This window comes from Doryrhamphus excisus, chromosome 1, assembly GCF_030265055.1.
Source record: "Doryrhamphus excisus isolate RoL2022-K1 chromosome 1, RoL_Dexc_1.0, whole genome shotgun sequence".
NCBI classification, from domain to species: Eukaryota; Metazoa; Chordata; class Actinopteri; order Syngnathiformes; family Syngnathidae; genus Doryrhamphus; species Doryrhamphus excisus.
The window spans coordinates 6,281,331-6,304,989 of NC_080466.1; the positions used below are offsets into that span (position 1 = coordinate 6,281,331).

The window sequence follows — 23,659 nt, forward strand, 5'->3', positions numbered from 1 at the left end:
CAGGAGGCAAGTATGAATGAAAGTCCACAGTAATATTTTTGGATGAAACAGACATTACACAAGTCCCCCAAATATGATTCATGATTCGGTGCATGTGGAGAGTTCAGGGTTGAGAAGCATATAACATCTAGGATTTCTTATTCAACATACATGCTGTATGGAACAATAACTTGTGCATTCATAACAAAGAGAAAAAAACATGGCTTTTTAAAAGTCAGGCACTTTAATCTTCATTGCACACTATGATAAATTCCTCACAACTCATAACTGTCACAGTAAACATGTGCATGTTTGGATACACCTCAGTGGCGCTTCTTTTTGGGCATAATTTGATATCTGGGATGAGATGACTTTGAAAATATGCTAGTGTAAATAGTGATTGTACTATTGCAAAATATACACATTTTTTATTAATATGGAATGGTCAATATTCAGTATTTGTTTGCTTTCTGTATGCTTTCTCTTGAAATGTAGGAATCAGTGCCATCAAGTTTCTCCTAGTATTTACCCAATGTATGAGCCACATTGACAATTAATTAACTTATAGAAGTGAAAACAATAAGATCTTCCTTCCTTGGCTAACACATCATGTGTCTCTGGTTCTCTTTATTATATGAAGAGCATGCTTCAAGACAAGCTCTATGTGTAAAGTGCCTTGAGATAACTTCTGTTGTGTATTGGCGCCATATCAATAAAACTGGTTTGACTTAATGTAACAACTAAACTCCAAACTGACACGATATGTCAACCATTTTTGTGACATATTACATTCAAACAATAAATAGTACTAACAGGCATCCATAGGCAAAGTGATCATGAACTTAAATTCAAAGGTAAATACTGAAAATATGTAAACACACACACATGCAGAAATATGAAGGAAAAATGTGATAATCAATAAAAATATTCATTGTTATTGCATCTCCAGCAAAGCTGTTTGAAGTCAAATAAAATTACATTGATTCTATATTTGACTTACTTAAATTAAATTAGCCTGCATTCTGTATTCACTGAACACAATGTTTGTTGTTTTTAAGCATAAAGCAATAATTCCTAAATTTTTTAAGAAAATCGGTTAAAATTTGTTTGGATTTGACATTTGAGTAGAGATTCCTCAGCCAGTAGGGGTCAAGTGCCCTTTGAAATTGACAACATGCTTGACATCAAAAACAAAATAAACCTTCCTTGAAACTTCAAACTGCAATCCCCCCTGTAATATTTACTGGGAGGGGCAGAAATAAACATGCACTGCTTCTTCCTACTCATTTTCAATTATTTCATTTCAATGAAAATGATTGGATAGGCCATAGCTGTCCTACCACTTTTAAGACATACGTAAACAAATTGTAGTGTAAGTATATACACAAGGAAGAGGCACAATTAAATAGTAAACAATGACTGTGTCATTTTGGTAACAGCCGTTTTGGTTCAGTCTTTGCTTCCAGTGTCCCTCTTGGCTCCGTTCTTAGCCCGTGATCTTCGCTGACATAAAGGGAGAGAAAAAAAAGTCAAATGCAAACTGCAGGGCTCGCATGGTGGTACGTCTCCAGTCTTTCTCTATCTTCACCTGCCTGCCCCCAGTCAACAGTGGAGAAACACAGTCCAGACAATTGACAGCCTTCAACTCGAAAGCCGGTGCCCTTGCTCCTAAACGACCCTCCAGCTTGGTACAGAACTCCACCATATTTCCCGGTTTCAGGTTGAAGAGGACCTGACGGAATTCATGGCTGGCCATAAGCACAATATCCCTTCCTGGGTCATCCGCCTCAGCGCTTTCATCCCTGGTCATCCCTAAGGTAACTTGGAATCTGTAACTGTCGAAGCGTTTGACATGGCAGGTGTGTTTGGCCAGTGCCTTGATCTGACATAACTCCTCCTCTTCTTGCATTCGTAGCAGCACGGGTAACGAAACTGAATGTGGCGTGGAGCTGGAAGCTGTTAGGTTTGTGACTGTCATGTTCTTTGCCTCACATTTAGGGTACGTCTCACCATAGAGGCATCGCAGCCAGTCTCCAAGAAACACTGGTAACATGTTGATGACCGACTGCGCCCCATTTTCTGTCTCAGCCACACGGACGTGCTTAAAACGTCCAGTCCAGGTGACCCTGTGTCCTTGCAGGTGACTGCAGAAGATCTGTGTCTTGGCCATACCTTTGGATTCCCATGCAGGTGGTCCGCAAGCTTGGCTATATTGGTTCCACGTCAGGGTGGAGTTGTAGACTTTCTGACCTTCAGCGTGATACACATAGATGGAGAAGAATAGGATCACCATGGAGATGCAAAGTAAGATGAGTTTGACTGGGCCACGGTGCGTAAGAGAGCGGAAAACATCTAGAATAGACGTGCTGAAGCGTGTCCAGAGCCGCAGCGTGACTGGGATGGCACATACAACTAAGGTGACAATCATCTTGGTGAGCTCCAGCTCCAGGAACCACTTGAAGAGCTGTATGAGGAGCATGATGGCAAGGCCGAATGCCAGGACAGGCAGTGCAAACAGGAAGAGGAAGTAGGCCACACAGGTGCGTATAATACCAACAGCAGTGGAATTCCGAAGAAGCACCACTGAGAACTCACACCACATGAAGCACACCAAGTATGGTACCAGGATGCAATATGTCCCCCGGAAGCCTCGCTTTCTGGCCATGCTAAACGCAAGGAGAAAACAGTTAATAGTAAACATGTCATTCCATACATTTCCTCAGTATTAAGAAAGAAGCGTACAATTTGAAGGCCCTATAAGTCTCACCTGAAGAATAGGTAAAAAAGGTAAACATACAGCAGACAGGGAATACTAAGCTGTAGCACTACTGACTTCCCGAGAGGCAGTGTTGCAAACGTGTGTCCCAGGAAGCCAAGCCTGGTCATGTTCTCTGGCAGGAATTGTGTCAGGCCACAAAGAGATGACGCAACCTGTAGTGAAAAATAATGCTTTTTTTGTCATTTTTTTCATTAATTCAAGGTCTTCTATTAGGCAAAATAATTTTTTAATGATACTCTAACAGTATTATGTGTACCTAGAGCCCATTTATGAGCACAAAAAGTGGGAAAAATCAATCATGTCTCTCCTTGTTTGCTCCACTTTAGAGAGAAGATGCACTGACATGGTTACTGCTGAAGGAAATCATGAAGGAAAAACCTAACAGTGCATTTAAACTGCAGCTAGCATTTAAACTTACTCTATCCTGCCATCTTCTTTCTCAAGCAGGCAAGCCACACCCCACATAAAGCACAGAGAGAGGAAAATGTGACATGAGCTTCTCTGAGACTGTGTGTATGTGTGCATGCACACTAAAGGCGTGTCCTTGTGCAAAAGCCATATGACAAATTTCATTACTGTAATTGTAAAGTATATAGACATTTTTATACAATCTGTTTTCAATTAGTGACAGGGATTTCACATTCAATTACATGTTTCTCTCACCTCTATGACCATTGCTCGGCGTGCGTATGTGGCAGCCATGGGACTAAGGCTCTGGTAACTGACTGCTGTAAAGAAGATGGCCACCGTGGATAGTTCTGAACAGGGGATCCAGCCCTTGTCAGCTACAGGGAAGGAGAAAATGACGAAGAAGACCGAGAAGATGAAATACAGATAAGGCTCCAGGTTATTCCAGCCAAAGTTGGTTTCTGCCTGCTCCACATCCAGGCCAGGTTCGAGACGAGTCAGGAGAGATGTCAGAGCTCGAAAGTTATGCCATGTCTGAAAATCGGAATAAAATTAACAACACAAATTATATTTCTGAGAAAACTATTATCTCTAATAGTATTCCAGACTGTGTGAGTTTCTTTGGTTTGGTTTGTGTGCAACTTTGTGCCTATAGATTTGGATATGTCACTTTGTGCACTGATCACCTTTAAACCACCTGATCACCATCTTTAAAAAGCTTAACCTACCAATTCCAATTTTGGCAAATACTGTTTTTAAACTGACAGCACAACTGTATATAGTGTTTAGACTCTCTCATATTACATTTTGTTCCCTTAGATTCAGAGCTAATTCTGAGAAAATAAACCTTGACCTATTTTCAGCTCTTAAATTCCTCGGTTATAGGCACTCACTAAACCTAGAGTCATTTTATCACAATTCCCAGACAAAGATAACTCACCTTGCTACTCTGAAAAACACGCAGAGTACAAATAATCATCGAGACGAAGGAGAGATAGAAGACCAGTAGAGGGATGACGAAGGAAAACAAGTCAATGGTAAGGTTGCTGATGATGAAGAAGAAGATGAGCGTATTGACATGTTGCGTAGGGATGATGGTGCTCAGCCACTGGACGCCGGCCCGTGATGCCCAGTCGACCAGGTGCTCCTTTACCTCCACCATGGTATCCAGTGGATAGTGCAGCATCTCAGGAGAGCAGAGACAGACATAAAGAAAGGATGCCAACCACCGCATAATGTTGCAAAATGAATGAGATACCATTAGACGTGATTTCATGTCCATTGCTTTCTTAATGGCTCCAGTTTGCTTTGTGTCAAGCATCATCCCACCTCGGCCAAAACCCCAAGACCCTATGTGGGGTTTCTTCTCTTCTGAGGGGACCAGCTCAGTCTTGCACTTCAACACACAAATAAAATTAAACACTCAATGTCAACACACAACACTTGACTGGCAGTTAAATCATGTTGCACTGTATTTTTTGTACCTCACTGTAATGATCAAGAGTAGGGTTTTCTGCTTTGGCTGTTCCCTTGCTTTGTTTTTTGGATGACGAAGGAACGATACCTTGAGCCAAGTTTTTTGTCATCTCAACAAATTCATCAAGGTCCACCAATTGATTGGCTGAAAAGATAAATTGAGTTTACAATAACGAATTGCATCCTGTGTTCTTGCTCTCTCTTTGTCACTTCATACTTACCGTCATCGCTGACCAAGTTTTGCAGTACTTTCTGAGTCTCGTTTGAGGTTGGACCCTGAGTGCGAGTAGTAGAGCTCCCTAGTGGGTAAACCAAAGAACTGATTTGCAAGCATTGCATAGTATATACGGTGGAAAAAGTTTGGACCCTCTGACTTAAATGGTCTAGAGATCTGATTATTCCAAATAGTGTACAGCACTGTATCATGGGAGTGTATACTACCCTGCAGGTCGTTGACCTGTCCCACATTTTCCAGCATCTCAGCCATGGCTACTTTTGTCTTCTTGTCTGGATTCAGCTTCCAGTACATCATCATGGCTGCTTTACGCACCGCCCTCTCAAACTTGGTCTCTGATGACAACTTCCGAACATCTTCCTCGTTCTCCGCAGTGATTCCTGAGAGTGGAAACCAGAGAGCAAACAGCTTAGGAGTAAAATCCCCAACTGTCCAATACCCAATCCACATATGTAAAGGCACAGTAACCTATTTTGTGGATCCAACAGCGCTGCAAGGCTCTTGCTGCACCCTTTCTTCCCTGTTTTGCTGCTTTTATCAACCAATGAACAGCGAGATGATTATTTAAATCTGTGTCCTTCTCTTCAGCGAGAATCAAGTAGTGCTGACCCAGCTGATGGACAGAAGAGACGTAAAGGAGATTAATTCACTGTGTGTGGCTTTAACCTAAATAACATGACTAATACTCAAATACAAGACGAACACTGATGGTTAATGTTTTTGGTGCTTTATTGGTCACCATTATCTTAAAATTAGCACCATAGCTCTTCTGCTATTTTTCACTGACTTGCCCAACCTCTGATACACTTTTAGTATGTTGTGTGTGAGTGACCAGAATTAAAGCTCTCACTTGTGGAAAAGTTGGTTGACACTACCTGCATGCATGACCCCGAATATTAACACGGCCTGTCTTTTTCCAGACTATTTTTCTAAAAAAAAATACAATTTTATATGCGGGTCAATCGGGTAATGTGAGATTATATATATATTATTATATATATATTATATATATATATTATATATTATATATATATATATATATATATATATATATATATTTATATATATTTATTTATTTATACAAGCTACAACAGGTGAAAGAACAGTTTTTTTCCAGGAAGTAGGTCCCATTACATTGAAGGAAAGTAAGTCAAAGTCATAACCCTCATGGAATCATATATAGATCATATGTAGAGGTTCCCAAAGTGGGGTATGTGTTATAGGGTGTACATGAATACAAATTAGTGTCTAACCCTCACAATTACGAGTGCGCCGGAAAGGTCTGAAAGGTTTAGTGAGGGCTGCTATAGATGTCCCCCAGAAGCAATGATTTCCTTTTCCTGCAGTCACACGCCCTTCTGTCTTCTCCCACTGTATGCCTCTGCGGACGCAGAAGAGGCCACAGAAGGGTATCGGGTCACTGTTTGCTAATATTAACTGACAATTTATAACTATCTCCTCACTCTGAATGTTTTTGGGAGGAAAGCATGTGGTTGACCTTACTCTGTTTTAAATCCTAGAAATCTGAACAATTGTGAATATATCCTATGGATGTTAAGTCCACAACCCATGTGGTTATTTAAGTGCTTTGTATGTGCAAATAGATGATGCACTGTTTTGCATATGTGCCATTCACAAGGAATCTCGGCCATTTCCCCATCAACCCATACTGGCATGACAGTGGCATGTGGACAAGTAGGATACCCAATTTCTATGGAAAGCCAGTTCATACACAGAAATATAGCTTTACTTGTGGGCTTGTTTTGAATGCATATCAGCATCTTGTGTAGCACACTGGGAGTCAGGCATCATGTTGCAAGTGGATAAAAATAGACACCCCCTCACAACCAGACAGCGTCAACCAGCTTGAACAAAAACAATGCCAAGAATCAGTCTGCAAGCATGTGCCTCCACTCACCCGAGTTTGAGCTCTGGCATCACCTGCTTTGGCTTTTTCCTCTATCTGCTCCTTAGATACATCTTCCTCCGGTTCTTCATCTGGAGAAGACAGTACAGTAGCTGTGTTATACTGTATCTTATAGCAGTGGCAGTGAATGTCTATTGGTTGTTGTTAAGAATTATATGGCCTGTAACCTGCATAACCCCATCCTCCAATTTACCTTCTTCTTCATCAGAATCATCTCCCTCTTCTGCTTTTCTCAGTCTTTCTTGTATGATCACTCGCTGGGCGATGGAAGCAAAGGTTCTTCTCCGAGGGAGAGCAGTGGAGGATGCAGGGGTGTTGTTAGAGTCTGAGCTAGAAGCAAGGTCTGGAGATGATGATGTCGATGGCGCAGTTTTAGGGTTGGGATCTGCAGAGAGAGTAGACTCCATCAGTGTAGACATCAGTGGGTTTTGGGATAGAAGACTGTAGAGGGATTAAAAATAAAAGGTGGTTATTGGAGAAAGGAGAAGCAATTGTAGTGTGAGTGGGGAGACGGCGACCATCCAAGACAGAGCATGACCCCTGGGTGTTGAGGGGAGCTGGCATATGAAGGAAGTCCTTCTCTCGTATGTCCTGCAATGATAGCAAGAGAACTGTAGACGTACTGTACCTCATATGGTGTATAACATTCATCAGAAGAGTCATGAATTAGAATTAATGAGCTAAACATAAGTACACAATCCGATATGTGGTCTAGCAACCACTGTGCCTTCCCAAGAATAATAAAGCCCAGTTTTGACTTGGCAAATACATGTACCAAAATATTAGAAAACCCACTCAGTATGACCCACTTACAGTCACAACAAAAACATGCTGTTAAATTAACTCCTCTCTGACAGTTTAAATCAAAAGTGTGCATTATTTGGGTTACAAATTATTATATATATAGCTCTTGCATTGAGTTGCCATTGGAGGTGTACCTAATTAAGTGACCAGTGAGTATATAGCAAGTAAGCAACACACCGGCGCCGACCCAAGCAATGTCTAAAACGTTTAGCGATTATAACAGCGATTATAACTGATCATAACAGCACGCGATCGTACCAAAACAATCTTTGTACGTATATAAGAGCACCACATACCTCCAGATTTGTTGAAGACAGCTGTAAGAAGTTTAGACGGCCAGATCTCTCACTTGTGTAGACGTGTTAAGTCCTTAAAAGTAGCAACTTTACGACCCGCCCTCTGAAAATAAACTCTTCGTTGGTAGGCTCACTTGAAACGCCAATCAAATTTTCGGTTAATCTGATTTGCTAGTTTTCTCATGTCTCTAAATTTACTACAAACGCTACAGCAACCTAGCACAACTGTACAATAAACATACTTATACAATAGCTAAAAAAGTAAAAAAAATAAAAGTATTAATCAAATTTAGTTTTAGATTACGGTATATGTTGTTGGATAAAGCTTTGGCTGAAGTTAATATTTTACTGATCTTTAAAGTAAACCCTGCACCATTGCAGCATCAATAAAACGCATTTGTGCACATGAATGAATGTAAAGTATATTTACTCTTGCCATTTGTGGTTGCATATGTCTTGACTTATAATATCTTGATGCCACCAGAAAGCAGGTCAGTGGTCACACAACAAATAAATAAAATCTCTTGCAATATAAAGAGAATTCCATACCTGAGCTGCTGGTTACAGCCTGTTAACCACAAGAAAGTGGTGTGACATCAATAAAAGTAACATAAAAATAATATGAGGGCCCAGCAGGCATTGAACAAATCTGTCCTTCCAGATGTGGTTTAAAACATGACATGTGCTGCTGTAATCCTCTCAAGAGGCTACACGCACATCACCCCACTTTGGGCTTTAGGGAAAAAGACAAAGACATATTCCTGCAGAGTTGAGTTACTCACTAGACTAATAAGAAAGCATTGCATCATTTATTTCTTATTTCTGTGTTCATCTTCACCGTACACCCAACACAAGAGGAGGAGGTGCCGTGTGTGACCCGGTTACATTGCTTATTGCTGCCTCCACCTCTCCCAGTGTGGATCAAGCTACAATGTCGGACTGCAGGAGGCAATGGAACCGTGAGGATGAGCTCCCGGTCTACCTGGCTGGACCCATCACAACCGGGCCGAACCAGCGCAAAAGCTTCGGCATGTTCAGCTCCGTGGAGGGAGCGTTTGAGAGCAAGACCATCGACTTCGACAACTATGCAGTCGGGAGGAAAGGGAGCCGCACCCCGAGGAGCGGTAGCCGGGAGAGACTACTGGATGTGTGCGACTCCACCGGGAAGGCTACCGGTGGACCTCCGGACATGTCTCTGACCACTTCAGTAGGGGAATCAGAGCGTCCAGGGGTTGAGACCGGGTATTCTTCGGCGAGTGAAACCACACACGGAAAGGTGATTTCTGCAAATTGTAACACATAATCCAATTCCTACATAAGATATACGGTTCTAAATGCATTATGGGGGTCTGCACAAACTAGCTTTTGGGCGTCTGTGATGCCTTCTGCGTGGCATTTAATGGTTTTCATCAATGCAATGCCGAGTCCAAATCCCCAAATCAAGTAACTGTTCTGTATGTATAGTCATTTATTCGTTTTAAGACGTATATTAATTTTATCTTGGGCTTGTTTTCGTCTCTAAAGTCAACGAAAATGCACAATGACGTTGAACCATTGTGGTGCTGAAATGGACAGCGACCCAGTAAAGCTACCATTGTTATCGTGACGTGTTTGTGTGTGTGTGCGCGCGCGTGTTTAATTATTTGACGATAGTGTGTAACTTGTGTATTTATTATCATTGTGTTATAGCGCTCAAGTGCACGACACTTTTTTGTGTGTGTCGACGTGCACGCTTCCCCTACTGTGTGCGCACGCACTAGCCGTCAGCTGCTTGTGTTTCACCGAGCGCGCTCACGCCGAGACCATATTGTATGTATATGTTTGGGGGGCGACAACAAAGGGGTGCAGACGGAGTCACCGTGAACAGGCCTATGCCCCGTGGGGAAAGGACCATGTCCGGGACCAGTTGCCGGGAGAATAACCTCCCCCATGTGACGGTAAGAGAGGGAGCTTCTGGAGCCATAGAGCAATCCCTGCTGAAGAGGCGATTAAATTCTTAGCGAGGAGGCAATACTGTACTGTACTGTAGCAGCAGGCTTCGTAAACTAGCCCCTCTTTTTAGCCATTGCCGTGCACAGTTGTGTCTAAATATGACAGCCTTTGAGATATCAGAGGTCTGAACAGGCCTCGAACAGTAAACTATCACACATGCAATGCTTTTGTCATTCACTGGATTTCTATAATACCAGTACCTGAGATGGACTATTTGTGGCAAATACCTTAACTACAGCCTATAGATAAAATTATTCATTTCATAACCTCTTCCTCTGTTGCTATGTGGATGTGGATAGAGAGAGGCGGGGTACAAGCCAGCCAATCACAGGGCACATATACACAAACAACCATTCACACTCATTTTCATACCTATGGACAATTTAAAATCACCAATTAACCTAGCATGTTTTTGGAATGTGGGAGGAAACTGGAGTACCCGGAGAAAACAAAAAAGGGTCAAAATTTGTAAACATGTACCCCCATTGTGCTGTCTAACTCCATATGTTGGATTGACTAGAAATAAATGTCTTACACAGCTCAATGCGTGCTACAAAAAGATCAGTTTAACTTTAGGATGCTTATCCGAATCGGATCGGATGCATGAGTATTCGCTGTTATGTCATGTGTCATATGAGTGTGTTGATTGACATATCCACTCTTTCATGCAGAGTGAGCAACTGCTTATTAAAGGAGGACGGGTGGTTAATGATGATCAGTCTCTTTACGTGGACGTGTACATTGAAGATGGGCTCATCAAGTACGTACGTAATATCATGTTATGACAGATAACTTCTCTGTCTTTGCTTCTATATTTTCCTACAATTAACATTTTATTATGTGTAGGCAGGTAGGGGAGAATCTGGTTGTTCCAAGTGGCGTAAAAGTGATCGAGGCCAATGGTCGGATGGTGATACCTGGGGGAATTGATGTCAACACTTGCTTGATGAAGTCCTATCTGGGCATTCATCCTGTTGATGACTTCCTCCAAGGCACCAAGGCAGCGCTTGCTGGAGGCACAACTATGATCAGTGAGTCTACAGAAGAAAGTGCTGATATTAAGATTATGCATCCTTTTGACCTCTGACCTGTTGCAGTTGACCATGTGACCCCCCAGCCTGGGGGCAGCCTGCTGGAGGCGTTTGAGGTCTGGCAGGAAGCGGTGGACAAGAAGGCATGCTGCGACTACTCCCTCCATGTGGACATCCCTCAGTGGAATGAAACAGTCAAAGATGAGTTGGAGCTGCTGGTGCAAGAGAAAGGTGCATCCATTTTTTTTATTTCAAGAGCGAGAGGAGCGAGAAAACATTTTTGAGAAACAATTTGGCCCTATCCTCTTAATGCAAACACACAGAGACATTATTATACTGTCATTTTACTTCTAATATGGTTAAAGTAGGCCCGGCGGTCGAGTGGTTAGCGTGCAGACCTCACAGCTAGGAGATCAGGGTTCAATTCCACCCTTGGCCATCTCTGTGTGGAGTTTGCATGTTCTCCCCGTGCAACCGGGTACTCTGGTTTCCTCCCACATTCCAAAAACATGCTAGGTTAATTGGTGACTCCAAATTGTCCATAAGTATGAATGTGTGTATGAGTGTGAATGGTTGTTTGTCTATATGTGCCCTGTGATTGGCTGGCGACCAGTCCAGGGTGTACCCCGCCTCTCGCTCAAAGACAGCTGGGATAGGCTCCAGCACCCCCTGAGACCCATGTGAGGCAAAGCGGTAGAAAATGAATGAATGGTTAAAGTAAATATCAGCTGCTTATGTAACTCATGTCCTCCAAACAATTACAAGCACCCTAAGGTAGCATAAACCTTCATATCCTACAAAAGACTGACTTTTCGGCTTTTCTCACTTTGAACTGAAGAGCATGATGTCCATTTTTCTCAGGTATCAACTCCTTCCAGGTGTACATGGCCTATAAGGACTTATACCAGATGACAGATTCTCAGGTAGCTCTCCTAAGAACAACATGTAGTAATTTTGAGTAAAATGTGTCATTCTTATGTCATCAAAATGTTATTTTGGTCACTTTTACAGCTATACGAGGCATTCTCATTCTTGAAAGAGATTGGTGCTGTGGTGTTAGTTCACGCTGAAAATGGAGATCTTATTGCTCAGGTAAGAGTGACTTCCCTGCTTTGTGTAATATCACCCAATGTGTATTAACTGACACCACAGTCTATACTTTATTATTGTAATTATTGAAGACGGTACTCTTTGAAAAATGTTGGGTTGTAGAGGTTTATTCGGTCTTTTGATTTTGTTGCTTATTAAATCCTACCCCTCCATCTGGTACTTTTACAATCAGTAACTGTTACATTTGTTCACTTCCTGCTTTCCATAATACATTTAAAAAAATAAATAAATAATTTTATTTTTTTTGGCGTGCAGCATGGCATGGATGGATTAAAAATGGCATTTCCCAATAAAGCAAATATACTTGTCAGACTCAACGCTTCCATCAAATATCTTTTTTATATCTTATTTATTAATTTTTTTTAAATTTCCTTTAGGAACAAAGCAAAATTCTTGCGATGGGCATTACTGGACCTGAAGGCCATCCTCTGAGTCGTCCTGAAGAGGTGATCATCCATGCATTCATCCCACCAAACACCTACAGGCCCATCAACCTCTCTACCCATTTAATCCCCACCTTGCCCGGCAACCCACGCTACATCGCTGCACCCATCCATCCAGCCATCCAAGTTCTGACAAAACCTACCTTCCTGCAGGTGGAGGCTGAAGCTGTATTCCGTGCGATCATGCTTGGTAACCGTGTTAACTGTCCTGTCTACATCACCAAGGTGATGAGCAAGAGTGCAGCTGACACCATCACCCAGGCTCGCAGAAAAGGTTTACTAAAGGAAATCAACATTCCTGTTTGTATTCCAGAAAGTTGACTGCTTTCCTTTTTAATCGAAATCTCAGGAGCTGTAGTTTTTGGCGAGCCAATTACAGCCAGCCTGGCCACCGATGGTTCCCATTACTGGAGCAAGAACTGGGCTAAAGCTGCCGCTTATGTCACTTCTCCACCTCTTAGTCCTGACCCCACAACCTCAGACCATCTCCATACACTTCTGTCCTGGTAAGACCTTTCAACATGTTTACCCACATATGTGACATCCCATGTAATTAGAGCTAGCTTCCGCAGCCAAGGATAGGGCCTCTTAGGTCCATGACTTTGGCTGCCACCCAACTGACTCCGTAGCTGACCCCTTTGGCCCCTCATATGAGCGGCCGAAATTAGTTTTCTAAAAAGGGTGGCTGGGTGTTCAATCAGAGCTCCACTGGGTGAGAAGCATTGTTATCAGAGAGAAACATGGAGTAGAACTACTCCTCTGCGTTGAGAGGAGCCAGATGAGGTGCCTTGGGCATCTTGTAAGGACATGTTGGAGAGGCTATCAACTGGCTTGGAAAGGCCTTGGGATCCTCCGGGAGGAGCTGGATGAAGTAGCCGGTTAGAGGGAAGTCTGTGCTTGCTGCATCCATGACGCAGCCTCAGATAAGCGTGGATGGACCATCATGAAGTGCCTGTGTTTTTAAGGTTGTGTTCACACTTGTGGTTGTGTATCCTGGATCTGAAAGAAAAAAAAAGCTACAATGGAACCTCGGTTACCACACACCCCATATACCGTATTTTTAGTTCAGTTCAGAAATGTAAATGATAATTTTTTGGTTGGTTCGTGTACTTTTCCCAGTTGGCGTTTGTCTTGTCATGTTTTTAATACGCTGCATGATTCCTACTGTGTTCATAATGTAGCTTTATCATAAACTGTCACTGTTAGCGGTGTGTAAGCATGGAAACAGTCTGTGACTTCATCATCGTTTGACCAAGTCTTTGGAGCTAACACAAGTCTTTGTTTTTCTCATTTATCACTGCTGCAAGTACATTGATCAGATGAGAAAACACTATTAAATTAAAAAAAATAACTCACTTTTTGTCCACATTCAAGTATTCAATCGGTAAAAGTGATGTTAAATGTTCATTTAATTTATCACTTTCATTTGTCATAATTATTTAGATGCATTTTCAATTGTTCTCTGCGTGTACAACTATGAAATTTTAGGGTGTCTGGAATGGATTAATTGGATTTACCTGGATTATTATATTAGACATCATATTATTATATTTATTTTTGCCACCTTTACCAGATTATAACACGTTTCTATAATCTAGTTTTAAGGACAAAGGCAGAGAGGCAGCACTTCCAATTTTCGCAGTTTTTAACCGTCATTTTTTCACTGGACCATGTATTTGATTTATGTAGCGTTCAGAAATCCAAATCACACAAGAGTTCACTTGCAAATGAGCGGTATCTCTCAAACTTGAGCTGCACTAAGACAACAAATGCATCACTTTGTTTTAACTGAACCAAACATTAAAAGTGTGAACACACCCTGAGACCAGACTGTGATGTGGTTGATGAAATATAACTTTTAGATTAATTCAGAGTTATTTATAGCTTGAAGGTGTGCATAATGTGATATCTAAAACAAATGCATGACACCAAAGGACATGAATGCATATTCATTCATATTTGGTATTCCTGTCACAGCAGCTGTTGATATAATACACAATGTCAAATCTGATTTAGAATAGGAGCATATGATTAAAAAGTTAAGCAACTGTGCTACATTATGATCTTATTCTGTAATTGTTAACACACTCTCTGGGCTGAATGCACATAGGACTTATTGTATGCATTTTCAGTGCTCCTGTTTCCATAAATAGCACAAGAATTTGTCTCTTTCATCATCTGTTGCCCTTGGCTCCCTAGTGTGTCTCTCTCCTCCACTGGTCCTTCATTTTCAGTTTTCAGTCGCTCCTCTCTTAACTGACAGGATGCATTTTAGCGTCCATCCATGCATTTTCTACGCCGCTTATCGTCACTACGGTTGCGGGTATGCTGGAGCCTAACCCAGCTGACATCCATTCACACTCACATTCATACCTAAGGACACCTTGAAGTCAATTAACCTAAAATGTTTTTGGAATGTAGGAAGAAACCAGAGTACCCGAAGAAAACCCACACATACATGGGAATAACAAACTCCACACAGTGATGCCCAAGCGGAGAATCAAACCCAGGTCTTCCTGATCTCCTTACTGTGTGACTTACATGCTAGCTACTTGGCCACCGTGCGGGTCTGCAATTTAGCGTATTATACATAAAAGTAAGAAAGTGTATGATGATAACATGTTGTCATGTTATATTGTATTTTATAGCCGACTACTGCATCTTTTAGTCTGAATTCGAACACCTAGTGGCCAATAAGAACATAACTACTTTGAATGTGAGATCCTTTCATAAACTATAGGATCCCATTAGTAGTATTGTAGAGGCCGTTATGTCATGGTGTTGCTGCAGTTTCAGGACAGTTCTGATAATTATGCATCATGCCTTGACTGCAGCGGCGATCTACAGGTGGTGGGCAGTGCTCACTGCGCATACAGCATCTCTCAGAAGGCAATCGGTAAGGAGGACTTCACCTTAATCCCAGAGGGCACCAATGGAGTGGAGGAGAGGATGAGTTTTGTTTGGGACAAAGCAGTGGTGAGTACAAAGTGAATGCACGCATGGCATGAATGTAGATGTAGATGTAGATGTAGATGTAGATGTAGATGTAGATGTAGATGTACGTAGATGTAGATGTAGATGTAGATGTAGATGTAGATGGAGATGGAGATGTAGATGTGGATGTGGATGCGGATGCAGATGCAGATGCAGATGTACAATGCGGCCCTCTGCAAAGATTCTGACACTCTTTTTACCTTAACACATCATTGATAAATCCATTTACAAAACTTTCGGACTCTAGCAACCCACAGTGAGAGCCATTATCTGGTTGTTTACTTTCCCAGGTGTGGAAGGGTTTTTTTTTTCTATTTTCGTGATCTCCAATGTGTTCCACATTAGAAACTCCACTGTATCTAAAGATGATTTGCCTTACAGGCTATGGGAAAGATGGATGAGAACCAGTTTGTGGCCGTGACGTCTACCAACGCTGCAAAAATCTTCAATCTGTATCCACGTAAAGGCCGGATAGCAGTGGGCTCTGATGCGGATGTTGTCATCTGGGACCCTGACAGCACCAAAACCATCACCTCCAAACTCCAGCAGTCGGTAAGGACAACATGAGGCGAAAGCCAGGTTGAATTAATGATGGTAAAAGTAGAAGCAGAGGAGAGTAAAAGAAAACAAAACACATACCAATTTGTATTGAAGCTGCAAATATAGATTTTCTGCATTTATATCTCCTTTATATGTAAGCTAAATATTAGCTCAAGCAAAATGTCTCAAGTTTCAGCCAATGTTTGATATATTTGGTCTGCAGCTTGTCGATGAGAGGCCCTAATCCAGACTGCTGTCGGCTTTAGGTTCTAATCCCCCACCCCCCTCACACCCTGTTACCCTCCCTGCACTGCATTCTCACTCCCCCTCCCCCCACTTTTATACCATCCCTCTTTCTATACGCCCCAAGTCTCTACCCCCCTCCCCCCTTCTCAAATGCTGCATTTTTGCTGCATGCATTATTCTCTCTGATACATTGCTTGCAGAAATAAACCCTACCCCTTCTTTGTTTCATTTTATGGCCTCATATATAATTTATGTTGTATGAATGAGAACTATTGTTGGTTGTAGTCCAAGTCTGGAATATGCTTGTGTGAGATCAAAGTGGGTTTACTGTGTAGATGCAAAAACAATGGTGCCATCGCTTGAAGATGTACTTAGTGGTCATAGCCACTAGAGGGCATGATTGCATCTAGTAAATGCTGGATATGACAGACAGGCTTTCTTTATTGTCATTGTACAATAACACAGCAGTGAAATTGCCAATGAAATGTCGTTGCCTGGCTCCCGTATAATAATAAATAATAATAATAATAATAATGTGGATGTGGATATGATGGTAATGGTAATGGTTTTATTTCATTTGAACATGCATCAGATTACAATGGAGTGCATCACATAATCAGTTCACAGTTCCACATGTCCAAAAGGAGTAGGAAGAAGCAAAGCTTATTAAATCCTACCCCTCCATCTGGTACTTTTACAATCAGTAACTGTTACATTTGTTCACTTCCTGCTTTCCATAATACAGTTTAAGTTTTTTTTTTTAATAATGCACCTCGTACCGAAGTACAAGGTGATATGACCATACAATGACATAATGGGTACCATAGTAACTTTCTCCTCCCCTGTAGAGAAGTATTGGATGACATTTTTCGACATGTGATGTGCCTGATGAAGGAAACAGTTCATTTCCTCATGCACTGGTTTTTAACATTCACACTCAATTATCTTTTATTCACCCCCCCCCCCCCCCACACCCCAGGCTTCAGATTACAACATCTTTGAGGGTCTTGAGTGTCGTGGGGCTGCAGCACTAGTGTTGAGTCAAGGTCGGGTGGTGTATGAGGAAGGACAGCTGCAAGTTCAGCAGGGCACAGGTCGATTCATCCCTCGCAAGCCTTTCCCGGACTTTGCTTACCAACGTTTAAAGTTCAGGAACCAGGTACGATCCACCAAAGATGCCTCAAAATTGATTAAAAATATAAATTGATTATTTTCATAATTACAAAACAATGTGTATTACAATGCAACATATTTTTGTTTTATCTACTATGTTTCTGAGTAGGTGAAGGACAAAAAGGTCACACGTGGGATGTATGATGGACCTGTGTATGATGTCATTCCAACCCCGAAATATATCACACCTTCAACTTCAGCCAAAACGTCTCCCACCTCGAATCAACCACCGCCGATACGCAACCTTCACCAGTCCAACTTCAGCCTATCAGGTTACACAATTTTATACTTTGGTTAGTACACTGGTTAGTTGGGCCACTCTTATACTAAAGGTAGCACTGTATATGACAATAAAAACAATACCCGCACTGCTCCAGTCTCTGGCAGGCCATGTAATCCGTAATAAGTCATACACAGCGACAATAAATACAAATAACTTTGGTCTTGCTACAAGAGCCATCTGCCAGGGATTTGAAGCTAACTTTACCAATCTAAATACTCTTTTCTTTCTCAATTTCCCATCAATATTTGTTTCAGCTTGTTGCCATTCTGCTTTCATTCTCACAGGGGCTCAGATTGATGACAACATACCTCGCAGGTCCGGTCATCGTATTGTAGCACCCCCTGGTGGTCGCTCCAACATCACCAGCCTTGGTTGACCAGCATGCACCACTATCTATGACTGAGAGCATGTTTCTTTTGGTATAACAAGGATGCACACCATTATGGATCTGTCTTGTGAGTACACAATCCTAAAAGAAAATGCACATAGTATATCAATGTGATTTACAATCAATAAAAGTAATAATTCACTCGCATTTAAGATGGTGAGCCCACAAACACTTTGTACATACAGTGGTGTGAAAAAGTGTTTGCCCCTTCCTGATTTCTTGTTTCTCGATTGATGTTTCAGATCATCAAACTAATTTAAATATTAGTCAATGACAAGACAACTGAACATAAAATCAGTTTTTAAATGAAACTTTTTATTATTAAGGGAAGAAAACATCCAAACTTACATGGCCCTGTGTGGAAAAGTGATTGTCCCCCTTTTGAAATATAATTTAACTGAGATTAATTGAGATCTATCAGTCTGGAAAAGGTTATAAAGCCGTTTCTAAAGCCATGGCACTCCAGCAAATCACACTGAGAGCTATTATCCAATGATGGTGAAAACATGGGACAGTGGGACAACCAAAATGACCTATAACAACATCCACGTAACTGCGGGCTTCACTTGCCTCCGTTAAGGTCAGGGTTCATGACTCCACCATAAGAAATACACTCTGTAAGAATGATCTGCATGGCAGAATTCTAAGGCCAAAAACATGCATGAACAAAAAGAACATTAAAGCTTGTTTAGATTTTTCTAGAAAACACATTTGATGATTCCCAGGAACTTTGGGAAAATACTCTGTGGTTTGACGAGACAAAAGTTGAACTTTTTGGAATTGTTTTCCCATTACATCCCATTACAAGTAACGCCACATTTCAGAAAAAGAACATCAGACCAGCAATAAAACATGGTGGTGGTAGTGTGATGGTCTGGGAAGACTTGCTGTGAAAAATACATCCATGAATTCTGCTGTCTACCAAAAAACCTGAACAAGAATGTCCACCCATCTGTTTGTGACCTCAAGCTGAAAAAAATGGGTTCTGCAGCAGGACAATAATCCAAAACACACCAATAAGTCCACCTCTGATTGGCAGAATAAAATACAAATGAAGACATTGGAGTAGCCTAGTCAAAGTCCTGACCTAATGAGATGCTGTGGCATGACCTTAAATAGGTGCTACATGCTGGAAACCCCCCCAAAGGTGGCCGAATTACAACAATTCCGCAAAGATTAGTGGGCTAAAACTCATTGCAAGTTATCACAAACGCTTGATTGCAGTTGTTGCTTGTGAGTGGCTGAATCAGTTAGTTTTAGGGGTCAGTCACTTTTCACACATGGCCGTGTATGTGTGGATATTTCTTTTTTGCCTTAATAATAAAAAGTTTCATTAAAAAAAACTGAATTTTATGTTCAGATGTGTTGTCATTGACTGATACTTACATTTTTTTGGTGATCTGAAACACAAACATGCAGAAAAAAAAAAAAAAAACAAAACCTCACAAAATCAGGAAGGAGTTGAGCACTTTTCCAAACCACGGTAGAAGCACAATTTCCTAGTCATGGTGTTCTATGACTATCTTCACTTGTTCACGACTTTCATTGTCATATGCACAATTACATTTCAATGCTATTTGCAAGCATCATGCACCATAATAACATCTTAAAAATCAGACACCTTCTTCACTCTAATGTAAAATGCAAGCGCAGGCAGATAAGCCATTGCAATAATCAGAATTATTTAAATTCCTACAAATTCCTATATAGTGAGAAAGACTTAATGTATGTGTTATAGATCTCCACTCAAATATACTGACAATCTCTTCAGGCTTTTTTGTTGAACAGATTCCTTGTTTTTTCTTGTGGTTGTTGGTGTGTATGGTACATTTAGCATTTTTATGCCACTTACATTACTGTTGTCTGAGCCACTAATGATCAATAAAGACTGATGACAAACACGAGTGTTTGATTTTGTATGAGGCAAACACTAGAAACAGCTCTCGGTGTGATACACAACCGAATAATAAACACATTGTTAAAGCACAGAGGCTATCAAAAACATTTATTACCTTTACTTGTGTTCATCCATTACTGATGTTATCAGCTTGTAATGATCTACTTCAGTGGCTACAACACGGTTTGTATATCTGAACCCATCTGTTGTCCCAGAGGGATGTTGTGCTATTATTGCACACCTCCACTTTGTGTAGCAGACTATCACTTTTTTTTTTTTAAATCTCCGGCGACGACTTTGACAATATGTCTTGTTTAATTTACACACACGGCATGAGAGTCGTACTGTATAGCTGTCGTGAAACCATAATGTTCTCGGCTATTAAATAACAATTCATTATTGGTCTATTGAGAGCAGGTAATATGACATTGTTCATAACTTTAAGCATCAGCTTTTACAATTAATTCTAAAAATCCTCACTAGGGTTGTGAGTATGCTGGAGATTATAATGTTAAAAAATTATAATGTAATGTAAAAAAAAAAAAAAAAATCTTAGGCCAAAGGCCCAATTTGTGGCAGCTTGCCACTAATTAATTATGACCACCACAGATCGATTTGAAGCTACCTATTAAACTGCCATTTATGATTTTTTTCAGACGTAAACTCATTGTTCTGATGAGTTTGTTTTCCAATTATGACTAAAATCACCATGTTTGTGTAGTTGTATGCATATGGAACCTGGCCATTCAGTGAGGACGTAATCCACCCTTAATACCATACAATCATAAACGCAATAGCAAAGTTTGGCGTTTCAGAATTGGAGATGAAAACCATTGTTAATAAAACAAGAAACTCAGTTAAAAAAAACAAAAACAAAAAACAAAAAAAATTATAATGTAAAAAAACTGGAAAAAACAATTCCACGCCAAGAATGAATGACGCCGGGAACGCAGAGTGCAGGTCGGATTGCAAGGTTTATAGTGTCCACTTAATGTGCATTTCCAACCGTGCCTCATGCACTGACACTTCTATTTTACATGTACTATCACTCACAGAAGCGATGCCGTAGGTCAATGCTCATTCCATCGTCTGTAAGACGTCTGACTGCCCTCTTCCCACGAGACAGATTTTCTGTAAATGAGAAATATCCTCGTTTTCTTCTCGAGACACAACAACTTTCTATCGATCCAGATATCATCATCTCCACACAGACATGTTTGCGACGCTGCCATCTGCTCTGGGACTCAACCAAAGGGATGCAATTTTTTTTCGATTTTGTGAGTCAGACATATTGCAAAAGGTCATTAAATTATATAGATAAACTACATTTGTGTGTGTGTGTGTTATTGTATGAAAATATGCCAAAACAATGCAGATATTTCACATTCCTTGAGAACATCAGGCAGCTGTTTGGGGGAGAAAACGGCGTTTGGGCAAATTACTGAGCCAGCTGTGCTGTCAGTGATGAAAAGTCCCTGGGGTCGTTTCTGTGCATATCTTAAAATGCATCAAGCTTGTGTGCAAAATGCTTTAGTGCTTTCTCAAATTCATCATCATTGCAAAGCAAGCACAAGCACAGACATTTTGGGAGGCAGGTGCTCAAGCCAGAAAAAGGGCACGCATTGAGAAAATTATTCATAAAATTATTAGCATTATATGTTATTATAATTTACATGTGTGGGTGTGTACATATATATCAGTGTTGTGCATAATAATTAATCCAAAATACAACATTTTTATAAAGCTGACAACACAGTACACACTTTTTTTTTTAATATACCACAATATACCTCACCAGGGCTGCACAGTGAATGAGCGGTTAGTGCAGGCCACACAGCTGGGTTCGATTCCCCACTCTGGCATCTCTGTGTGGAGTTTACACGCTGTCTCTGTGCATGTGTGGGTTTTATCCGGGTACTCTGGTTTCCTCCCACATTCCGAAAACATGCATGTTAGATTAATTGGCGACTCCACATTATCCATAGGAATGAATGTGAGTGTGAATGGTTGTTTGTCTATATGTGCCCTGTGATTGGCTGGCGACCAGTCCAGGTGGTACCTCACCCAAAGACAGCTGGGATAGGCTCCAGCATGCCCCTAGTGAGGATAAGCGGTATAGAAAATGAATGGATACCTCACCAGACTGACATGTAGCTCAACTTTGTCTCAATATTTCAGGTTTGAAATGAAAAAAAAATTAACTTTGTAGAACAGTAATGGTCATTTATTCTCCACATTATTATTATTATTATTATTTATTATTACTTATCTTCTTTTGTGTCTGTTATTATATGGGAGCCAGGCAACGACATTTCGTTGACAATTTCACTACTGTGTTTTTGTGCAATGACAATAAAGGGAGTCTATCTATCTATCCCTATCTATTAAACACAGTAAACAGATAGACTAAGTCTTTTAAGTGCATTTTATTTAGGCTGCACCTAAAATGTTTTCATCCTTATGGTTTATTTATTGCCAAATGTAAGTGGATTTCACAAACATGGCTATCACCTGTGTGTCTTCCACTGCAGGTGAGTCCAATAAGCTGCAGCCGCTCAATCTCTGCATGCGCCTGTTGCAGTAAAATGTTACATGTTACAGTAAACCAAATATTAATATTCCTGAAATGTGTATCATGTACATATATGTGCTAGAAAGTAGTAATAGGGCAATGTCAAGCCTGATGAAGTCAATGCATAGTCGAAAAGTTACAATTTGGCACAGAACAGGATATTGTTATATTGTTATTGTCAGTGCTCGATAACCATAATCCTAACTCCAACTGTAATTGTTACCAGATCCCTAACTTCTGGTCATGTTAACCATAACATAACACAAACTGCATAAAGAGTCATTAGAAGAAATACAAGCACAGGCTTCAGAATAATAACAGTCACCACTATGTAGCTTCATGCCTCTTTCTGTACACCTCGTATACGTGAATATGACAGTGTGTCATGTTTTTCCATCAGGAAGGGCACTTGTTTGAAGGGCTTACGCCGATGTGGCCATGAAATAAGATGAAAAGACACAGAATCCAAATAAAATATAAAAGCACGTCAGCAGCTTGGCTCAAATGAGAGCGTCTGTTTACCACTCTGCTGTACGGCTTTCCTCAATAGAGGAACACAAAACCTTGACAGGATGTATCCCAGCTCTACAGCAGTCACCCTGGACTTTGGAGAGTGAAATTTTCCTTTCTGACAGCCTATGCACAAATAAGAAAAATAAGGGAATTCAATCAAGAGCAATAATATTCTTTTAATCTGCACATAAAAGCAATTCTCTCTGTCATTAAATCCGGACTAATAAAGATACTATTGTTGTATAATGTCAACTCATGTAATGTTTCTACTCATTTGGATGAAATCAATGAAAAAGGACTCATTGGTCCATCATTTGGGGACCTTAAAGGGACTTTTCATATATGTATACATTCATACGTGTTCTACATGACATAGAAGTGTCATGTCATAAAGTTGGCATGTTTTTAACCTATCCCTGACACAAGAACATACAGGAGTTGCACGTAGAGTAGCTCCGCCAAGATGCTTTGTGTTATTATTGAACTTTCTTCTCCGATTAAGTGCTTCACAGAACCTTACAGATTTATTTATCAACATTAATGTTGAGGAACAAGATTGATTTATGCTATATT

The 23,659-nt window shown here is 40.7% G+C and overlaps 2 protein-coding genes across 8 annotated transcripts; one reads left to right on the plus strand and one right to left on the minus strand.

Moving 5' to 3' along the window:
• Positions 1 to 29: 29 nt before the first annotated feature.
• wfs1a (Wolfram syndrome 1a (wolframin)) lies at positions 30 to 8,675 on the minus strand. Of its 3 annotated transcripts, XM_058071484.1 has the most exons (13): positions 8,454 to 8,675; positions 7,905 to 8,007; positions 6,998 to 7,395; positions 6,796 to 6,875; positions 5,346 to 5,490; positions 5,084 to 5,257; positions 4,864 to 4,941; positions 4,651 to 4,787; positions 4,425 to 4,562; positions 4,107 to 4,352; positions 3,422 to 3,700; positions 2,747 to 2,910; positions 30 to 2,645 (listed from the first exon to the last, which is right to left on the minus strand). In XM_058071484.1, the coding sequence occupies exons 3-13, from the start codon at positions 7,221 to 7,223 to the stop codon at positions 1,466 to 1,468; spliced, it is 2,847 nt and encodes a 948-aa protein (XP_057927467.1). In that variant the 5' UTR covers positions 7,224 to 7,395; positions 7,905 to 8,007; positions 8,454 to 8,675; the 3' UTR covers positions 30 to 1,465. The 3 variants fall into 3 exon arrangements, with proteins under 3 accessions (XP_057927467.1, XP_057927482.1, XP_057927476.1); XM_058071499.1 differs by lacking the exons at positions 5,346 to 5,490; positions 7,905 to 8,007; positions 8,454 to 8,675 and having other exon boundaries at positions 6,998 to 7,038; XM_058071493.1 differs by lacking the exons at positions 6,796 to 6,875; positions 6,998 to 7,395; positions 7,905 to 8,007; positions 8,454 to 8,675 and adding an exon at positions 6,137 to 6,211.
• Positions 8,657 to 20,087, plus strand: crmp1 (collapsin response mediator protein 1). Of its 5 annotated transcripts, none has more exons than XM_058071518.1 (14): positions 8,657 to 9,180; positions 10,568 to 10,660; positions 10,747 to 10,927; positions 10,994 to 11,158; positions 11,789 to 11,850; positions 11,939 to 12,019; positions 12,415 to 12,483; positions 12,634 to 12,754; positions 12,830 to 12,986; positions 15,315 to 15,456; positions 15,856 to 16,026; positions 17,240 to 17,419; positions 17,543 to 17,705; positions 18,001 to 20,087. In XM_058071518.1, exons 1-14 carry the CDS (start codon positions 8,836 to 8,838, stop codon positions 18,090 to 18,092), a joined length of 2,022 nt encoding a protein of 673 aa, XP_057927501.1. In that variant the 5' UTR covers positions 8,657 to 8,835; the 3' UTR covers positions 18,093 to 20,087. The 5 variants fall into 5 exon arrangements, with proteins under 5 accessions (XP_057927501.1, XP_057927491.1, XP_057927520.1 ...); XM_058071508.1 differs by having other exon boundaries at positions 8,658 to 9,180; positions 10,568 to 10,656; positions 10,743 to 10,927; positions 18,001 to 20,086; XM_058071537.1 differs by lacking the exon at positions 8,657 to 9,180 and adding an exon at positions 9,663 to 9,841.
• The last annotated feature ends 3,572 nt before the right edge of the window (positions 20,088 to 23,659 follow it).